The 20,704-nt window shown below is 35.2% G+C and overlaps 1 protein-coding gene across 9 annotated transcripts in view; it reads right to left on the reverse strand.

Annotated features, from left to right (window-relative positions):
- Positions 1–20,704, reverse strand: part of LOC113440926 (protein FAM228B) — a 31,195-nt gene that overhangs the window by 8,207 nt on the left and 2,284 nt on the right. For 3 of the 9 annotated variants that reach the window (XM_087919426.1, XM_087919429.1, XM_087919427.1), the window contains exons 2-9: positions 18,823–18,933; positions 14,388–14,492; positions 13,339–13,443; positions 11,311–11,436; positions 9,935–10,009; positions 7,082–7,279; positions 1,277–1,354; positions 163–250 (exon numbers count right to left, since the gene is read on the reverse strand). In XM_087919426.1, the coding sequence (XP_087775552.1) occupies positions 163–250; positions 1,277–1,354; positions 7,082–7,279; positions 9,935–10,009; positions 11,311–11,436; positions 13,339–13,443; positions 14,388–14,492; positions 18,823–18,933 (886 nt within the window). Of the gene's footprint in view, positions 1–162; positions 251–1,276; positions 1,355–1,524; positions 3,483–7,081; positions 7,280–9,934; positions 10,010–11,310; positions 11,437–13,338; positions 13,444–14,387; positions 14,493–18,822; positions 18,934–20,704 lie in introns of those variants that run through there. The other 6 variants (XM_087919431.1, XM_087919434.1, XM_087919433.1 and 3 more) reach the window with 4 other exon arrangements.

Raw genomic sequence — 20,704 nt, forward strand, 5'->3', positions numbered from 1 at the left:
ACCATTTCCAATATTTTCAAATTGGCCATACTATTTAATGCAAAAGAGAAATAGAGGGAACCATTCAAAATTCTGGTCTAGGGTCTTTAAAGTCTCAGACATTAAACCTGAAGATGATCAGAAGCAAACAGAAAAAAGAAAAGAAAAAAAAGAAAAAAGAACCTGTTTCACACTGCTGCATAATGCTGGCTTCAATGTATCTTCCTTCTATTTCCTTTAACAAGGGATCATGTAAAGGAGGAACTGATGCCTAGAGGGGGGAAAAACAGCTTCTATTCATATTTCAATACTTCATGACATCAAATTATTCAGACCTATACAGATAGTCCTTGACTTATGACCACAGTTAAGCCCCAAATTTCTGTTGCCAAGGCAGTTAAGGGAGTTTTAAGTGAGCCCTATTTTACAATCTTTACAACCTTTCTTGCCACAGTTGTTAAATGAATCACTGCACTTAGTAACATGGTTGTAATCTGGCTTCCCCACTAACTTTGCTTGTCAGAAAGTCACAAAAAGGTGAACACATGACTCTGGGACACTACAACCATCATAAATATGAACCAGTTGCCAAGTGTCTGAATTTTGATCACATGACCATGGGAATAATGCAGTGGTCGTAAGTGTAAAAAGCAATTGTAAGTCCCTTTTTTCAGTGCCATTATAACTTTGAATGGTCATTAAATGAACTGTTTGTAAGTTGAAGACTACCTGTAGTTCAGTTGCTATAGGCATCAAGGAGCATTTAGAAGCCTGAACACTGAACCTTGAAACCTTTTCACCATTGTTTAAAAGACTTACACAAAGAGAGGCAAACAAGGTGAACTAGTATGATGTGTTATTCTCCAACTGCTCTGTCAGACCATGTAAATTATGTAAATTATACTTTAGCAGTTACAAGCAACATCCATTTCAAGTATGTAACATATTGTCTTTGTCTTTATGGTTCTTCCCTCCTATGCTCTTAGAAATTACAAGTCAATTTTATTTAAGCAGCCAGAAACTGGGAAGAACTGCATATGCTCTAAATATGGGAAGGGGGAAAGGTGAGAATCTTCGCAGGAAAGGCAAGACCAGCTCTACAATGATGTGTCCTTATTTAAATTCTGGTAGCAAGGAGGATAATCCCAGAACTACCCATTTACCTGTGAGGTATTTTCCATCTCTTTTTTCAAAATATCTAACCCAAGCCTGTCCTTCAAAAGTCCAGTCCAAAAGGCTAAGAAAAAGAAGTCAACAAGAGCTCACCAGGAAAATGGGAATGCACAGCCTCTCTCACCTTCCACAAGTCTGGAGTAGTCTTCAGGAAGAAAGGATCATAAGATGATGGACTATAACTTTCTAAAAATGCACCTCCCTGAGTGAGTAGAAAGAGCACTTGGTGAACCTGTGGCCATCACATATTATTACTTCAGAGTAGAGAATTAGTGTTTCCTGTTTGATAACTTAAATAACATCTAATACAAATATCTTCCAAAAATTACTCTTATAGTCCCAATTTTCACAACATCTTATGAAACATCTTTTCATAACATACGAGTTTATTTGTATCAGCAGTGTGAATCACCAACACTGAATCATGATACTTTTATCCATTTTATAGGAAAGGATTCATTCAAGGCAATACAAAAACCAAGTATTTTAGTTACTACACAAACTGTATTAAATGAAGCCCCAACACCTTTTCAGCATTACCGAGGTTGACGTTTTCAGAGGGCAATTGCCCTTTACCTATAAATTAATGGACCCTTTTAGAAGAAATTTTAGTTATTTGAGACAGAAAGGACCAAATTACACTTTCCACAAAGCATATTTTTGGAGGGCTTTATTTTAATCACTAGAGACCTTTCCCCTCCTGAAAAAGGAGCTTGGGTCTAATCACATCCGGCCAATAAGCTATTCTATTCTATTCTATTCTATTCTATTCTATTCTATGTATTCTATTCTATGTATTCTATTCTATATTCTAATTCTAATTCTATTCTAACGTGTATGGGGACCAACAGGGAGGGAGGTTAACTATTTCCTCTCCATCCTTTCTTCCTGCCACACTGCAGAAAATGATAATTTCATAGAAAAATATATATGTAGGCATGTTTAGGGATATTTTCAGCAGATAAAAAATGTGAAGGAAATGTTTAATCATTCCCTTTATATATGCCATAGTTCTGATAAGGCAAAGCTTAACTTCTTTTTCTGAAAAAGAAAAAAGTTACCATGACTAAGCAAGCTTTTAAAATAAATTTAAATATAACACATAAGTTGAAGAATGATGGTTTAGTTTTAGAATGAGATGTAAGCCACATTTCAAACGAATTTTTATTTGTTCTAAGCTCATTTGTTAAGACATATTTCAATATCTGAACTAAGGAGCCTTGCAAACTGCACTTCTAGGAATGGGCTCTAGAATTCTCCATTACAAAAATGAGGCAGCCTCATGAATTTTTTTTGCCTGTTATACAGCATATTTACATTATAAATGACCTTGAAGCCAAATCCATTGGCAGTGATGAAATTTCGCCTACAGCTGGATATCTTTAATAAATAATCCCAGGTAAGATTTTTATGTTATGCCTTATATAGATTTACAAGAACTATATCCCACTAAACAAAAAATATAGCATATATTCCTGCTTCAGAGTCCACAGCCTTACAAACATTAAGGAAAAAAACAATATTATGTGGGCAGACAATACATAAAATCCATAATTACACAATCTCTTGGTTCTTTTTTTTTTCACTCCATGGTGCTTAAAATACAATTGGCAGTGAATCCTGAGTCCCCTAAATCATCAGTCATTTTCAAGGAACATTTAGGAAGCATTGCAACCATAAACACTTGAATCTGGTCTACCGTAGAAAACTGGCTTTTATTTAAGGGTCAGAGCACTGAAGGAAACCCAAAGCATCTTCTGTCTTCAGGGATATTTAACACTGTCAGTATTCTTCTGCCGGGCTTGATACCTCCTCTGTGACTGGATAGGTGGAAGTACGGGGAGGAAGAAAGGGTTATGGGAATGATAAGCACTGAAGTCACAACCGTATTTTGGTTCGGAATCTGGAGGATTTTGTGAGGCCGAAGAACGATCCATGGCTGAAGGAGCAGATGACTGAAGGACAGGAGATGAGGTAGGGGGAACTACTGATTTTGGGAGAGATGACAAAGCATTTGGAGAACTGACCAGTTCTGTGGGGGATAGCTGTAGGAAAGGTGAAGGGAAAAAAATAGAGGGTGAATGGAGGTAAGGGGGAAATGGAGGAAGCAAATGAAAGAAATGAGATGGAACAGATGGAGGAAGTAAGACTGAGGGGAGAACGATAATTGGAGGGGAGGCAGATGGGGAGATGGAAAGGAGAGAGAAGGGAAACGGAGGAAGAAAAGAGGGGAAATAGGAACTATAGGGAGGACTCTGGGACTCAAAAAGTGGGTGAAATGGAGGAAGGAGCACACATAATGAGACTGAGGATCCTGGAGCAGAAGAAGCCTAGTAGAAGGAAAAATACAAGGAAAGCAGAAAACAAATATATGAGCAGAAAAGCACAGAATGTTAAAATATACTACATAATAGTAGAAAGTCAAGGACAAGTTTCATTCTTTCTTACTGCCAAAGGCAATTAAGTAAGACTGAAATAATAAACTTTGAAATGACAGAATGCAGTTTTATATACAAATCCAATCACGTGTTAATTAAGATGCACATATATCGAAATGGTACACCCTTTCTAATCATTTATTATAAATCTTATTTTTCATAGTTGCAAATCTCTATTTTTGCCTTTTGAGGATTACTCATCGATATTGCCTCCAAGACTATATGTGATAGATAGAAAGAGAAATTTATTCAAACATTTCGGGACAATAAATATAGCAAATCAGGAACCCAAATAAAACAGAAGTCTAATATGTGGTCTGCATTTATATATACTGCATACGTAAATGGAGATTAGCCAATTGTACACACATACTTGTATATATGTGATTTTTTTCAGTAAATATCGTGTCTGAGGGAATGGAAGGTGATTTTGCTGAATGAAGCAAAATAAGCCAAGAATAGAAATAACTATGGTTACTTATGTTGATGGTAGCAAGGAGTTTCTACTCCCCCAAGTCAGACCCTGGGAATTTTACTAGGAGGCTCAAAATATGTCAGTACTCCAATTGAAAAATCTGTAATAAGTAAAATAACCTGACTAGTTTTGACTTTCTGAGATTATATAGGTAATCCCCAAATTATGACCACAATGAGCCCAAAATTTCTGTTACTAAGCAAAGCAGTTGTTAAGTGAGTTTTGCCCCATTTTATAGCCTTTCTTGCCACAAATGCCACAAGTGTATCACTCAGTTATTAAAAGAATCTGGCTTCCCCATTGACTTTGCTCATCAGGAGTTTGCCAAAGGTGATCAGGTGATCCCGAGACACTGCAACCACCCTAAACACATGCCAAGCGTCCGAATTTTTTTGATCCCATGACCATGGGGATGATGCAAAGTTGGAAGTGTGAAAAACAGTCATAAGTCACTCTTTTCAATGCCATTATAACTTCAAACTATTACTAAACAAAGGGTTGTAAGTTGAGGACTACCCATACTATATGTTCAAAGCTGTGCAATGAGTCCATGTGCAATGAGTCCATGAGGGCAACTTAAATCCAACTTTCTATATGTGCTGGTTCAAGTCTTATAACTGGTCTTTTTCCCCATTCTTCAGTTATGAGTTCCATGCACTTCACTGATGTTGTAGATTAGAGTGAAGAATTCCGCTTGGTTTGCTCCGCGAGTTATTCTCCCTTGTCTTTTCTTACAAGTAGGCAGTTTGTCTTCTTTTCACAGATACCATAGATGGCTGCCTCCACACAAATCGTGCCACTACGTTTTTGCTCCTTGCCATATAAAGTCTTTGGCACAGATTCAATTATTTCAAGGGGAAAAAAATCAACCACTCATCTTGATAAACCCAAAAGGAAATTAATAAGCTTGCTAAATACATTATATATATCATATAAAGTATTTTTTCTCTCTAAAACAGATCTTATAGAGTTAAAAATATAACTTTCCCTTCCCCATTTTATTTTCCACCCATCTACAGAAAAAGCAAACATAACAGAGAATCCCAGGCTCACCCTGAAGTGCAGCAAATGTCAGTGCATGCAAATAAGCAACTACTAAGGGCCAGGATCTTCATCATTATAAGTGAGATATGAGGACAGGCTGCCAAACTTTGGTGTCTGCCTTGTTATATTCCTACACACAGGCATCTTGTTTCACTCTAAGTGCAAAATAAAATAAAATCATCTTCTGTTCACAAGAAAACATGCTTTTGATTAGTTGAAATCCCACACTTGTCTATTCAACCGAGGTAATGCTGAAGGTTTTTTACAGGAAGGCATCACCAGAGCTCAATGAATTCTCAGAATATATGATATATAATGACCTGTTTGAGCAGGCTTCATTTCCTCAATTTCCAATGATCTCTGCCTCACTTTAAACATGCGGCAAGTTACTCTGTTTCAGTGTGGAATAGGACAACCTGGTGCGGCCAGCTCGGAGGACCATCTGACCATCACCAAGTCACCTCTTCCAACTCACCACCACGGTCACTAAAGGACAGCTGCACAGGCAAACTCACTGTTGTCACCTAGAGGGAGAGTACAGTACTGCAGGTGGAGGGAGGGAGAACCAGGTTGGCAGGTGAGCGAGTGGGTAGGCAGAGCAGAGCAATGGGCAGGAGTTTCCCATTTTCACATACATCAGCTTTGCTACTGCATTCTGGACCAAACAAACCAGAGATGGTGGTGGCAGTGATGTGCAGGGTGGGTGGCAGAGAGGTGATGGCATCACAGCGCATCTCATTTTCACACACATCCTGCTGCCACCGTTGTCCCCAGCCTCTTTGGCCTGGAGCTCAGTGTGGTGAGAGCGGCAGTGCGAGCCGCTCTGCTCACCCGGTTGCTCACCTGCCAACCTAGCTCTCCCTCTGTCCACCTGCAGCAAGTTGGCCATGTGGAGTTGTCCTGTGGTGACTTGATGATGGTGAGTTGGCAAAGGCAACTTGGCAGTGGTGAGCTGGCCATGCTGAGTTGTCCTAGACCCATTTCAGTGATGGCTAATCTACAACATGTGTGACACACCGTGACCTTTTGGCTTCATCAACAACAAATGTTCTCGAAAGCATGTCCCATTCCTGAAGAATTTAAGGCTCCAGAGGCTGCATGAGAATGTGGTGTGCTCTCTGAACCCTCCAGAAGTCATACGAAAGGGCTGGGCCCTCATAGAGTCCCCAGAGCCTCTGAAAATTGCATGAGAATGAGAGGTCTCCAGTTTCCAGAGGCTGTAAAGTCCATGGAAGAGCGTTCTCCAAAACTGCTTCAAGAATGAAGGCCTTGTGCAACCTGGAGCCGGTAGACTGCAGGAAGGGGCCTGTCAACAGAAAGAGAGCACTACTTGAAGATAAGTGCCCTGCAGCAGATCCTGGGGAGTGCCGCATAGTGTGGGCAATTATGCCAAGGCTTATGTCCTTTGGGAATGTGGCTTTTTTGAAGTGACAGTAGTAGCATTAGCAATAGCACTTAGACTTATATGCCACTTCATAGTGCTTTATAGCCCTCTCTAAGTGGTTTACAGAGTCAGCACATTGCCCCCAACAATCTGGATTCTCATTAAGGGCTCAATGTGAGGCCCAGGCTTCTGCTTCTCAGCCTCAATGCTGAGTGCCACTATTGAATGTGGCCTAGATGGGGGTGGGGGTGGGGGCTGGGGGGGTTATATTGAAAATTGTTTCTTTTTGATTGACACACCAGAAGAGTCAAGTTAGGTATTTTCCCAATTTTGATACCAAGGCCCAAAAGGTTTACTACCACTGCTTTATCTATTGAAATTTTAAAAAATAATGAAATGAAATTCTAATCGTGTTATTCTAAACTGGCACAATAAACAACACATTTCCCTCAGATATTACTGTTAAAATAATTATAACTTCTATACAGCTAGTAATAATTTCAGTTTTCATCCAAAATCACAAATCCAATCGTTTTGCAAACAGCTTCCCAATGTCTTGTAGTAATAACAGCTTTTCTTTTCTGATACCTTCTCATTACAATAGTTTAGATAAAGGGAGAGCTGTTTTCGCTTCCTCTCTTCTATTTCTTTGCTTGACTGGTTGTCAACTTTGTCCTGAATTTTCTGAAGCAGAGGTCTTGAAACACTTTCAAACCATTTCTTGTACAGCATTTCCCTTCTCCTTAGAGCTAAGAAATCATTGTGCTTCAAATACCTGTCTACTTCCTAATTAACAGAGAAACTATTATTAACAAATGTAGTTTTTGAATAAATAATGAACATTTAAAACAAATCTGACAGTATAAATAATCCATAGAAATTGAGAAAGACTAGTAATAAATATAACATCCCTCCAAAGACAACACTTGTATATTTAAAATATGTATCACTGGTGCCTACAAACCATTGCAATTTCATGCAATTGCTACAGGAAACCAATTATTGATACTCGAATATAAACATCTTATTTGCTACAGATATATAATTTATCTGTTGGACTTTTTAAATATATATAGCAGCCAGATACAGGCCTGAGTCTTCTTAACTAAAATTGTGTAATATTTACCTTGACAAGAAAGACTAGAATATCAAACTATTTAAGGGATATAAAACATACAGGTTATCAGTCAAAGCTCTATTCTATTTAGTGTTAATGGCTGTTGATATACCTAAGAGAATCTAACTTTTCTAACCTATTTTTCCCTTTAGATAACGTTGCCTTATCATAATTGAAAAAAAAATCAAATAAACATAAGATTATTCTTGGGGCTATTTGCGATGGGTAATCTATAGCACTACAGGTATTGTTGGCATGTAAGCTGTTGTTCCTGGGAGTTGTATTTCAGTAGTACCTGAAGGGCTATAGATTTCTCACTCCTACATTTAATATTTCTCAAAATTATGCATTGAATTCCCTGGCTACAGCTCCAGAACCACAACTCATTTCATGTTTTTCCAATAGCTTGAATATGAAATCAAACTTGAAATACGTCGTATCTTTTTTACTTTGTTCAATCATGTCCAACTTTTGAAGACTGCCTGGATAGGTCCCTGCAGTTATCTTGGCAAGGTGTTTCAGACATGATTTGGCTTTGCTTCCTTCTCAAGGCTGAGAAAAAGTGACTGGGCCAAGGTCATCCTGTTGGGTTTATGCCTAAAGCAGGACTAGAACACACAATCTCCTGGTTTGTAGCCTGGAACTTTTAATCTCTACACCAAACTAGCTCTCATGATCTCTAATACTACAGACTTACAGGACCACTATTAGCTATGTCAAGGCAAATTTGGAAAAGCTAAGACTAATCTGCCGCAAAGGGAATGAATAAAAATAATAAATAAAAACATAAACTAGTGTTAAGGCACCTGATTAAGAAAGCAGGAGAAAAGCAAACGGGCCAATCTCTCTCACACAGCCTAACTCAACTCACAGGGCTGTTGTTGTATAGAAAACAGGAGGAGGAAAGGTATCAGGTATGTTCACTGCCTTGAGATATTTGACAAAATTACTAATAAAGGCAGGATGCAAATGAATAATACAGAGAGGACAATACAGATAAAAGTTTCCTAGATAAAAGTATCATAAGAATATATCAATTTTATGATAGATCTCAAACATGAAATTGAGCTTTTCCCGTTACCACTAGTGATGTGTTTTCCTTAATGGATTAGAGAAACTGTTTGGAGAAGTGACAAAAATACTGTTGCACATTGATAACAGGACACAAATGTGAGGCCCAGAATTAGGATGAACAATGAGGCCCTTTTGGATAGAAATAGGAATATCAATCTCATGCAACATCTTCTATGAAATTGGTATTTCATGGACAAAACATTCCCTCTGATACTCAGGCAAATTTTGTTTTCTCTAATATCAATACACCAACCAGAGAAACACCAATCCCCATGCCTAGCTGGGAGGGAGAAGTCCTGCATAAACCTTGAAGATCACTGACTGCCTTCTGGCTCTTCCTCCATAAGAATCAGGATGTTTGCATTGTATTGTTTTCCAATGGAAAACCCCACTTTACCACTACATAACCTTGATCCACCTTTACCCTGACTCAGAAATAAGTAAGAACTGAGGAAGAGATTCTGTTGGGAGAAAAATGTCCTTGACTAACAATAAAGAGGGTATCTTGGCACTGGAGCAAGGAGGGAGACATGGATAACTCCAATACCCATCTCTTTTTTAAAAAATCCAATTTTTATCTATCAATTTTCTCCTCCTTTTTTCCTTTCGAAACAAGCTCACAAGCTTCAATTAAGCTAAATACTAACCTAATAGTTATAAAGTCTACGTCACCCTTCCCCTATTTAAAATCCTCCAGATGTGATGCCCTACAGCACGAGTGTCAAACTTGCAGCGTCACGTTGCCGTCATGTGACATTTTGCAATGTTTCCCCTTTGTGGAGCTGGGCGTGTCCTGTGCGTGACGTATCTGGCCCACCTGTTTGACACCCCTGCCTCCAGCTATCAGCACTGCAAGCCATAATGACCAACAGCAGGCCACTACTCCTTGGAAAAGCTATTAGACCTACAGCTGAAAAGGATTAGATTTAAAAGACACTTCAGTACTGACAATTTAAGCTTGTAACAACCTTTTTCTAAATGACCAGGAACAAAATATTTTACAACCTTTTTCATTTGGGTGATTTTTGTCAAGAAAGTATGGATATTGGGGGAGGGAGAAGACTTAACACTGATGTTTTTATTCCATATTTTTATAGAAAATTGCTATTTCACAGTAAGATTTCCAACAATCAAAAAACAAGGTCTTCTCTTCTTACATGACGGTTACAAGTATGCATTTCTGGTCCAAGCATTTTTATGTCTTCCTCAATCATCAGAAAGTTACACTGCGAGCAATGTTTATTTCTTACCCTTATAAAGCAGCTTTCTCTTTCCAACAGCAACTGAATGGGACCAATAACATCTTGGCTTTCATTAACTAAAGCCTAATAAAATATCAGTAAAATCTGTGAATGTGAACTACTATATTAAACATACTTATTAAAAATAATTTTATAAACAGATCAGCTTTATACGATACAATGAATGAATTAATTATTAATATTACCTGAACTATAGCATAGTTTAAAAGAAGATTTGATTTTGATTATTATAAATGTCAATTTAAAATGCTTTAAAATCCCCGAAGTAATTTGGAATAGAGTATTTATAAATTTTGCAATAAACATTTTAATAATCTGTTGCCCTACACTTAGGGCAAATTCAGTATAATTCTCCAGAGAACAATTAAATATTCTATGATGCTTTATATATGTAATGATAAGAAGGTAACAATTAAAAAATCTGCCTCAATATAGCTGTTTTCCTTACTCTTTATTACCATAATAATACACCATTTTCTATATGTATTACCAATAATATATTAAATTTGATAAATTAAATAATATGTATATTAAAATGATTAAATTAAATATTTAAAACAATATTTAAATATGAAAACAACATGAAAACAAGTCTACAACTCTAAAGATCAAATTGAGAAAAATCATCTTCACTTTTCTTCAAAAAGCCAAATGAAGCAATCTTAGTGTTGATCATGAGTAATTGATAGATTGAGGGCAGTACTGAAGAAACTACAAAGGATGAATAGGAGCTTGATGGCTATTGTTAATCATATTCAGAGCAAATAATTATTGGAAGCAAATTAACCAAGTGGCTATGAAAGGTTATGGAGTGGGAGGAGCCCATTACTGAGTCTTTTATATGATATATGAATATGATATATGAAAAGAAGAAGAACATCTTCAGTTGGGGATCTGTTGCTGGGGAAAACCCATATTAGGAAAAGATGATGAAGCATTCTACTGGCATCTCTGTGAAAGACATGTCCCATCACAAGCAAAGCTCTTTTCTGTAGAGACAGAGGCCATGTCCACCTCCTTACCATCTGTGGCTCTGCATGCTAGAATTAATCTGTTAAATCTTACTCCCATATATATATTCAAATCAATTATGTACTTTAAAAAGTATTGTAAAATGCAACCACAATATGAGAAAGAGACTGTGGTTTGCATTTTGATTATGTTACAACCCTTTTGTAGTAAGAGCAGGCAGGAATTCAATTTCTTCTAATCGCCAGCAAGCACATTCAATAAACTGCATGGAACTCAAAGAATGGACTGTTTGCCTTCTAAGGCCTTTTGAAACATGCACTTTGCTATGAGGTAACAAAACATCACCAGTTATTGATTTTTGTCTCTATTCAGTGCCCCCAATACTTTGGTACCTGTGCAATGGACAGATGCTTCTGTGTTAGCCAACTCTCTGAAGTTTTTGTCTTTTCAGATTGACTTCCTCCGCAAACTTTGCTCTGTGATTTACTCAGAAATTTAGTAGTAGTTCCTGGAAAAGACTTATTTGAAAAATGAAAAAAAACCAAATGAATGAATAAAATTTTTAGCAATCAAAAATCAAGCATACCCATACAAAGAATACCATACTATGTATGTATGTATTTTACTTTCAAATATTAGTTCAAATTAGGAAACTACAATATATTGTGGGTTCCATTTAATTTTTATCATAGGTCTTTTTAAAAAGTCCTTAAAATGAAAAGCAGCATATGTGGATAATCAAAGAATTTCTGCTCATAATGGAAGGAAAGCAAGCATAAAAATAAAAGAAATACTCAGCATGTAATTGAATATTGAGCAAGGAGTAAGACAAAGATAGGTGGGGTCTTCTTAGTTGCTTAATATATTTATGGACAAATGTATAAAAATGTTTGTGGTGGTGTTAAAGGTTATTTTGGTTGGAGAGATGTGAACATGCACATATTTTTATTATGCAGAAAATGCTATTTTATTGGTTAAGAACCAAATGTTTTGCAATGAATGTCAGACGAACAGTAATATACACTGAAAACACAGATCTGAAAATTATTATATCAAAGAACAATGAATTGACAACTGCAAATTATAATAGAATGTGAAAAATTATGGGAAGTAAATGAATGTGTATATCTTAACAGAAAGAAAAGGAGAAAATGGATGTTTAAATACAAATAGAAAGATTGTAGTAGATAATACATGCTTTGCAATAAGGAATGAATGTTTGTCAAAGAAGCTTGTGCCCACTTTGTTTTAAGGAAGTGAGAGTCAATATATCAAGGAGAGATAAAAGTAAATAGAATATAATAGGAATAATTTGAAAAAGGATGCTGAATGAATGTTGATTGAATAAAAAAGCAAAGGACAGGACTGAAAGAAGTATTTACTATATGTTGACATAATTTGGTCATAGAGAGAATGAATGAGGATCAAATTGCAAAACACAAATATGATGAATAAATGGATTAGGAAGCGGAAGACCAAAAAAAATGTCATGGTTGCACTGAGTTCACGAGATCTTCAAAAACAGAGAGAACTCTAAGGAATGTGGAGAAAGCAAAGGTAATTTGCAATGGATAAAAAAGGATAAAATATAATAAATGAAGCTAGTGTAAAAACTCAGCTTTTGTTTTGTCTCATCTCTTCCTTTCCTTTAGGTCACCACATTTTGTTCTTTTACTGCACATTGAATAATTATGATTACCTTCATAAGAAATACATCCTAGCTATATATATGTACTCTCCTGAAATTTGGACACCACATTTGGCTTCAATCCGCATTTTAATAGTAACCTATGTGATCTTTCTTTCGCATAAAATAACACAAAACAAGACCAAACTGTGGGATTGTAAGGTATATATACATAACAATGCAGATAAAGAAAATGCAGCATATTTATTTTAAAATGCTTACTTTTCTTCTGGACTTGATGAGCTACACATTGTTTTATCCACATAAAAAAAAAAATTCAATAAATTTAGCAGCGGATGGAGCTGAACATTTGAAGATTTCAAAACTTCACATACCTTTAAAGGTATGACAGTATGGCAAGCCTTATGTTACAGATTGAGACCTGACACATAATGGCTTTTCTAAGGCCATCTGATCTGCTTGTCAGAGTCAAATTAGTTAGTAACCTAGAAAACTATTTGGATGTAATATCAATGGGCCTTAATGCAAGATAAAGTTAAGTTTGTATCCTTAGTCATACTTTTCCCCATTAAGAACATTTAAAAATGAAAATGTATTTCACTTAAATTGGAAAAGTATGTATTAGATTAGAACTTTTATGATTATTAACTAGATTTAAAAAAAATGTCTCTAAGATGAAACTCCACTTTTACTGTTGTAAATTTCTACCATTAAAATATTTATCTGATGATGTTGTACTGGAAAATGTTGATATATTGACAACCAAACCTACTTGCTTCAGATCTGGCATCAACTGTTCCATTTGAGTTCTTGGGCAACGAAGTCTTACCAGCCACTCCAAGTCTGTACTCTCCTGCCTTGGCACTCTTGTATAATCCTAATATTAGAATGTTAAAATAGGTTGTGTTTGTTGCTTTGTGTTCTTAGAAAAGAATCTTCAGATTTAAGAAATATATTAGCTCTCTATATTTTCACACACACGTTATCCAACTATCAACTTTCAGTAATTCACTGTTAAAATGAAGCTCTAAAGCAAATTAATGGTGAGGGTTACCAGAATGTTGATATGCACAGAAAGAACTTTTCCAGTGTTATGTCATAACTAGTATTGTGATATATTGTAAAATGATGTGGCCTACTAAAAACAAATTGGGGGGGGGGGGCTATGTTGAAAGCTAATACAACAGCTATTAACACCAAGCTAAGAAATCAGAAAAAGTTAACTACACAAATGAAATTTATTCAACAGGAAAAGGCATTTTTCTATAAAATAGGTATTTTTGAAGTGCATTTGGAGGTGGCCATCTTTTTTCCTAGATGGGTCAGATGATATTTAAACAGCATGCTATGATTAAAACAGCAGATATTATTGAAAGAGATCATGTTTTTTTTTATCCCTGCAAATGAGTGTTTAAAAATGGTTGGTTATACGTTAGAGGCAGTTACATGAGATAGATTGTAAGAACCTCAACAATTCCCGTAACTATAGGCTTATAATAGCAATTGGGATCAGAAATGCCAATCACCAAATGACATTGTTATGAACTGTGATGTCACATAGCCATGGTGACAATGCAATTGCCAGAACTATGAGACCCATAGTAAATAACATCCAGTCACCACAATTATAACTTTGAATAGCTGCTGAACAAATGGCAGTAACCCAATGTCTACCTATATTGTAATGTGTCAAAAATCCATTGAGATAGCCTGAAACATTTGATTTATGTGAGTTAAGCAATGTTTCACTTCATTGTACTAGGTTTTTTTCTGCCAAGATACTTACTTAGAGATCTGAAATAAAATGTTTAATCCATATACCTGGAAAGGTGTAGTAGGTGTCAATTCTGTTTTCTCTGTGAAGTCATCATCTTTTTTATCTAGAATGCTTGAGGTTTCGGTTTTTGTGGACCGTGATGATATGCTCTATTAAATTAGGGAAAACCATTAATTCTACACTTATATGGAGATATATCTCGTTAGCATCAATCTGACTAAAACAATACAACCCAAGATCAAGATTAGATCAAGATTAGCTACATTGATTCTAAATTCTAATTTTCTATTTTCTTAATTAAAGGACCCTTATAAACCATATTTTAATAATTTTTCCAGTTAAGATAACTTACCTGACTGCCTTTTTTCTATCTTTCTTTATCATAACTATATAATTATTAGCATTAAAGACAGTAAAATGTTACTGTATAAGATTTTCATAGTGGAGTTTTGTATGTTGGAAGAACTACAGTTATACTAAGAAATGTATTCCAAACATAGATGATAAAAAGATACAAAATTGGCAGCTTCCTAATTCCTCTTTAATTACATATTCTTATTTTAAAAATTAACGGATGGATAATGCATATTGAATGTTTTCATAGTTGTGACGAAATCAATACCTGTACTACAGAGTTTAAAAAAATACTCATCCTTATCCTCTGCCTGTAAAGCAATGGTCTGAAAATCACAGCCTGCTTTTTATATTTGTACAAGGATTCTATTTGGAGGATGATAGATAATCCTTGGCTTACAACTATTCATTTAGCAACCATTGAAAATTACAATGGGACTAAAACAAGTTATTTATGACCAGTCCTCATACTTAATATGGTCACAGCTTCCTTGCAGTCATGTGATCATGATCCAGGTGCTTGCCAACTGGCCTGCATGTACAATAGTTGCAGCATCCTAGGGTCACATGGTCTCTATTTGCAACCTTTCCAGCTAGTTTATGACAAACAAAGCCAATGGGGAATATAGCAGGGTAAGTCACAAATTTCAGTCACATATCTTGCTTAACAACCATGGTGATTCATATAACAACCATGGCAAAAAAGTCATAAATTGGATGCAATCACATGATGTCACCTAACAACTCTCTGCTTAATGATGAATTTGCCAATCCCAGTTGTGGCCATAAGTTGAGGACTATCTGTATTTTAAAATGTACACTGCATAAATCATTTATATACTCAAGTTATTTTTTCATATTAAATGTAAATAACAATTTTCATCAAATACGTTATTTACAAATAATTTATTTTCACAAGGGAATGTAAATATAAACTTTTTTTTATTAAATAAGAGTGGTATGCACTTGAAGTTTGTATTGTTTATCTCCAAAAGAACACCTATAAGAGCCAATAAAATTTTATTTGACCCCTATTTTTGAAAAAAAATAGCAAAATCCAATAATAAATGGACAGCTATAAAAATTCAAAATGTTTTATGAGGTATTTTCTGACATTACTTTATGTCTATGAAAATTCTCAATCATCAGGTCATGGCGGTTCAGAATTGACGAAGATTCTTGGATGAGAAACAAAACTTTTTTAAGGAAAAAGCAATAAAGTCAATTAGTTATGCTTGCATAAACAATATTGACTCTTCTTCAGTAAAATGTGTCTCTTCTTCTATATGCCAAATAACTTGATATAAAAACCTCACTTTTTATTAATACACTCTAATATTCATCTTTTCTAGTATTACAGTTAGGTGTTCACATACTGTGTCCTAAATAGGATACTTTGAGCTTGGTCATTTGTGACTCAAGTGAGAATTGGGATTGATTTATTTGATGATCCATTAGTTTGCTTTCTTGGCTATCAACAGTAATCCCAGGGGTCCTGTCCAACATCAAAGTCCAAAAGCATATTCTTTCTATCCTGCTTTTTGGAACTCTTTATAAAATTCCTGAGATTTTTGTCTTTCTTGGTTTTGGCTTCTGTCCTTTTTAGTAATTACCAATTTGTTCAGAACAGGCTTTCTCCTCTTTCTTCATTTTTGACAGTCTCTTTTCACATTTATCTTTAACAATTTCATTAAGTTCATTCCATAATTCCTCTGATTCTCTTTCAGTGAGGTTGAGGACTTCAGAATGGTTCCTGATGTTCTCCTTGAAAATGGTGGGCAAATGTTCAAATCATGTTGTAGAAGTTAATTGGCTTTATTTTTCTTCTTTTGCTTAATTCAGAACTTGCACATGATCTATTCCAGTCAGCATCTTGCTATGTCTCTAATGCTACAACTGAGCTCCTCCACCTGCTTTTAGCAATAATGTGGTCAAATTGATTTCTATATACTCCATCTGATGTCCATGCATGGTTTTGTTTGTCTGACGACAGTGTTAGCTATGAAAAAAATCATTAAAGTGGCTGAAATGGGTAAGTCCATCTCCTGCTTTATTGCAGTTTCCTAAACCAACTATATTTTCTTCTTTCATGATATAGCACTCCAGTCTCAAATCACAAGCAGCATATCTTGCTTGCATGTTCTATAAAGTTCAAATTGAACTTGAACTTGATTTAGCACTCATCAACTCCCTCTTCTTCTGCATTGATGGTAGTGGAATAAACTTAAGTGGTCATCATATTAAGGATTGTCCATAAAATCTAATTAGAATTATTTGCTCACTGATTGCATTGCAGCCAAGTACTATTCTTGCTACATTCTTCCTAACTGTAAAAGGAATGCCATTCCTTCTTCGTTTTTCATGTGCTCAGTACTAAAAAGTGTGATCTTCCAACAACAAAAAAATGCCCAATCCTATTCCACCTCAGTTTGCTGACACCTAAGAGGTCAATTTGCAGTTGTTTCCTTTCATCTTTCATTATGTTGAGCTTTCCTTTGTTCCTGATTCTTAAGTTCCTACTATAATTCTGTATTTACAGCTCCATATTTTCTTCTCCAGTATGGCAACATCACCTACTAGCTGTCCCAAAAGTTTTAATCTAGCCATATAATAACCACCTTAGTTTCTTGTTCTTTTCCATTAGAAGGTTACCTGAGGGACCATCTTTTTCATTCCATCAGATTATGCATGTTGTACAACCCATCAGCTAAATTGTCGACTGGCAGGAACTAGAAGATGGGCTGTCTCTGCTCCTGCTTTGTGGAATACTCTCCCCTCAGAGATTAGAATTTTCCCCAACCCTATTGGCCTCATAAGGCCTTAAACGCCTGGCTACATACTTGGGCTTTGGGCTCAGAATGTGTTAAAGGTGCCATTTCTTGACTTTACTGTTAGTTGCTTAACTATTTTGGCAGCTACAGTATATGTACTTATTATTTGGATGTTTTTATTGTTTATTGCTTTAATTGTTTTAACCAATTTGTAGTTTTAGAACTATAAACCACCCGAGTCACTTGGTAGAGATGGGCAACTATAAAAGTTTAATAAATAAATAAAATATTAAGTGTCATCCAATCGGAGGGACTCCTTATCTGGTACTATATTCTCAATCATTTCATATTTTCTGTACATATGACTTTGTTCATAAAAATAGAGAAGTAGGTTACCACTGCCTTGTCCCATGCAGTATGAATTGAGGCATTTGCCATTGTCACTAATATGATCATTTGCCTCTGATATTTTCCAATTGGGGGGAGAGCTTAAATATTACATGACTTAATTAAAAGTCAGTCTGACCATAAATAATTGTTTAAAAAGAAAATTTGCTGAATTACAATGAAAGTAATTTTATTATGATATAAAGAAGGACGGCTGTTTCTAGGAACTGATTGCACATAAAATGGGTAACTTTAGTCCCTTGACAGAAGGAAAGATTCAACTTTGAAAAGTGATGTTGATTTAAAAACTAACATAATTCATATGCTAATTTAACATATGGAGGATATGAGCAAGACAAAGTTGTCCAAGCTTTTATACACCATATAAAATAAAATGGAGCTAATTTTATCCAATTTTATTTCTATTATGCCCAGAGTTCATTGAATAATTACCATATGTATGCATAACAGTCAAATAATTTTAGTAAATTAAGTCATTTTTTGTTTAAGAAATTCTAACTATACCCTCATGTTTTAGTCCTGCAATTTAAATGGGAAAAAGTCTTTTTCATTTTTAAAGTTTTTGTTAAGCAAAATTTTAGAGCTAGGTCCCTAAAAGTTTTTAGATGCTGTGTAATACTTTTTGGGTTTGCATAAATATGCACCATTGCATATTATATTCATCCTGAACTGGTGTCACAAGCAAAATACAAAAATATAGCTGGAAATCTTCTCTACATGTTGAGTATTCTTGCCATATGACTAATTTACGTGAAGTAGGAAGTGAAAAACAGAAATAAAATAAATAGAGCCACAAAATTCTTTCCTGGATCAACTGAACAGCTGGATATATAGGTTTCACATTAAAACTATTGTATCGCCCAGCATTCAAAAGGGTCACTATTCTCTTAACAATCTTTAGCCATGTTTAATTGATTAATTAAATTAATAATATTGTAATGTTAACCTTTTTTTCATGAGCTTGTTTACTGTATCGATGCCTTGCTCCTGGGCAACGAACTTTTATGAGCCAGTCTTCTCCTGAGCTGTCACTATTTTCAGATGACAAGGAATCAGCCTGAAAAACAAAACAATGAAACAACAAAAGTGTTTTTAAAAAGTGAATGGTACAAGAGTCATTTTACAAACCAACCTGCGGCAAATACTTCTACACTGCAATTACATCCATCCACTTTTCTCATCTCCAAATATCAATGAAAATTTCAAAACTGTTCAGCAACTTTCTAAATTATGCAATGTGAAGAATGCAAAGTGCATATAAAAGAACTAAACACAAAAGACTTTATCAGAAGAAAAGAAAAAGGCACTTAACTATTTTCTTAGTTCCTGCTCGTCTAAAAGATCTAAGCAGAAATTGAATAAACTGATCTCTGCTATGGCTGGAAAACAACCAAGTAAACTTTTGTAAAGGTGTATCTCAGCTTTAACTGTTTGAAGCCAATCTGCAATAACTTCACTTCTGGTAAACTAAAAATGCTGGGAACATGCAATGATGGTTATGAGCTATTCAGTGCTCCTTCCAGATGACTCTTCCAATGATGCATCCATTTGCACTAAAATTGAGTCCATCCACTTTGTTGATGTCCTTTTTCCCCTTTTTCTTTTCCCCTTTCTCAGTATTATACGAAGATCTCTCAAGTGAGTTATATCTTCACATGTAACTCGATTATTATCATTTGAGATTGATAATTTATTCCTCAACTGAGAACTCTGGACTGATTTATTTGATAATCCACTTGTTTATTTGCTTGGCTATCCCGGGTATTTCAGGAGTCTTTTCCAACAAGTTTAAAACCAACAATATTCTTTTTTTTTCTTTATACATAACTGCTTTTTCTTTTACTGTTGATAGTAGAATCTAAAGAAGAAGGCGTCCATCAATATCTTGATTATTGTATCAGTTCTAACACTAGAGAGTAGAGTAGAGTAGAGTAGAATAGAATAGAAAATAGAATAGAATAGAATAGAATAGAATAGAATAGAATAGAATAGAATAGAACAGAATAGAACAGAACAGAACAGAATAGAATCTGGAAGGGACCTTGGAGGTTTCTAGTCCAAACCCCTGCTCAAGCAGGAGAACCTATACTATTTCAGCTAAGTAATGGTCTAGTCTCTTCCTAAAAACCTCCAGGTGAGTAATAGAACGTGCAAGGAAATTATGTGGTAAATAGGAAAATATATATGTAAATGGCACCAACTTAGAAAGTAGAATAAGGAAGAGATCAATTGTTATATGTGGTTTTATGTTATAGCATATATGGCAAAATAACTGCCAGGAAAGTCGCATTGTGTTCAACTGTTTTAATGTTTATTCAATACAATTTTCTATATAATAATAATTTAAGAAGAGAATAATTTGAAACCTCCCCCCCATTCTTTGTGGCAGCTCCTCAAATACTGGAACACTAGTTACTGTACTTGTCATTAATTTAATTTTCTGTATATTTAAGTTCCTTTTTTCACTGTGTGCCTTTATTTTCATTACTAAAGCTTTGTGGTAGGCAATATACATTTTCATTTATCATTTTTGAGGTCGTTAAGTTTGAGAACCTCTGCACTAGGTTAAAATGTGACTATCAGCGCCTTTTAACTGTACATACAGTATGTTTGGTAAACAGTAGATTTTGCTTGCCTCTCGGTGCAATATTATTGCTGAAGCACAGCCCATTTTAAAAAATAATTTTGTTGAGTTTATAAAACAATATATTAAAACTTACAAATTTTATTTAAATTATTAAAGGATACACAGAGAGAGAGAGAGAGACAAGTATTTGTACATTTACTTGAATAAACTAAAGACTTGGTAGAAAAACACAAAAAAACTC

Source organism: Pseudonaja textilis, chromosome 1 (genome assembly GCF_049901715.1).
Source record: "Pseudonaja textilis isolate UNSWEBS1 chromosome 1, rPseTex1.2, whole genome shotgun sequence".
Classification (NCBI taxonomy): domain Eukaryota; kingdom Metazoa; phylum Chordata; class Lepidosauria; order Squamata; family Elapidae; genus Pseudonaja; species Pseudonaja textilis.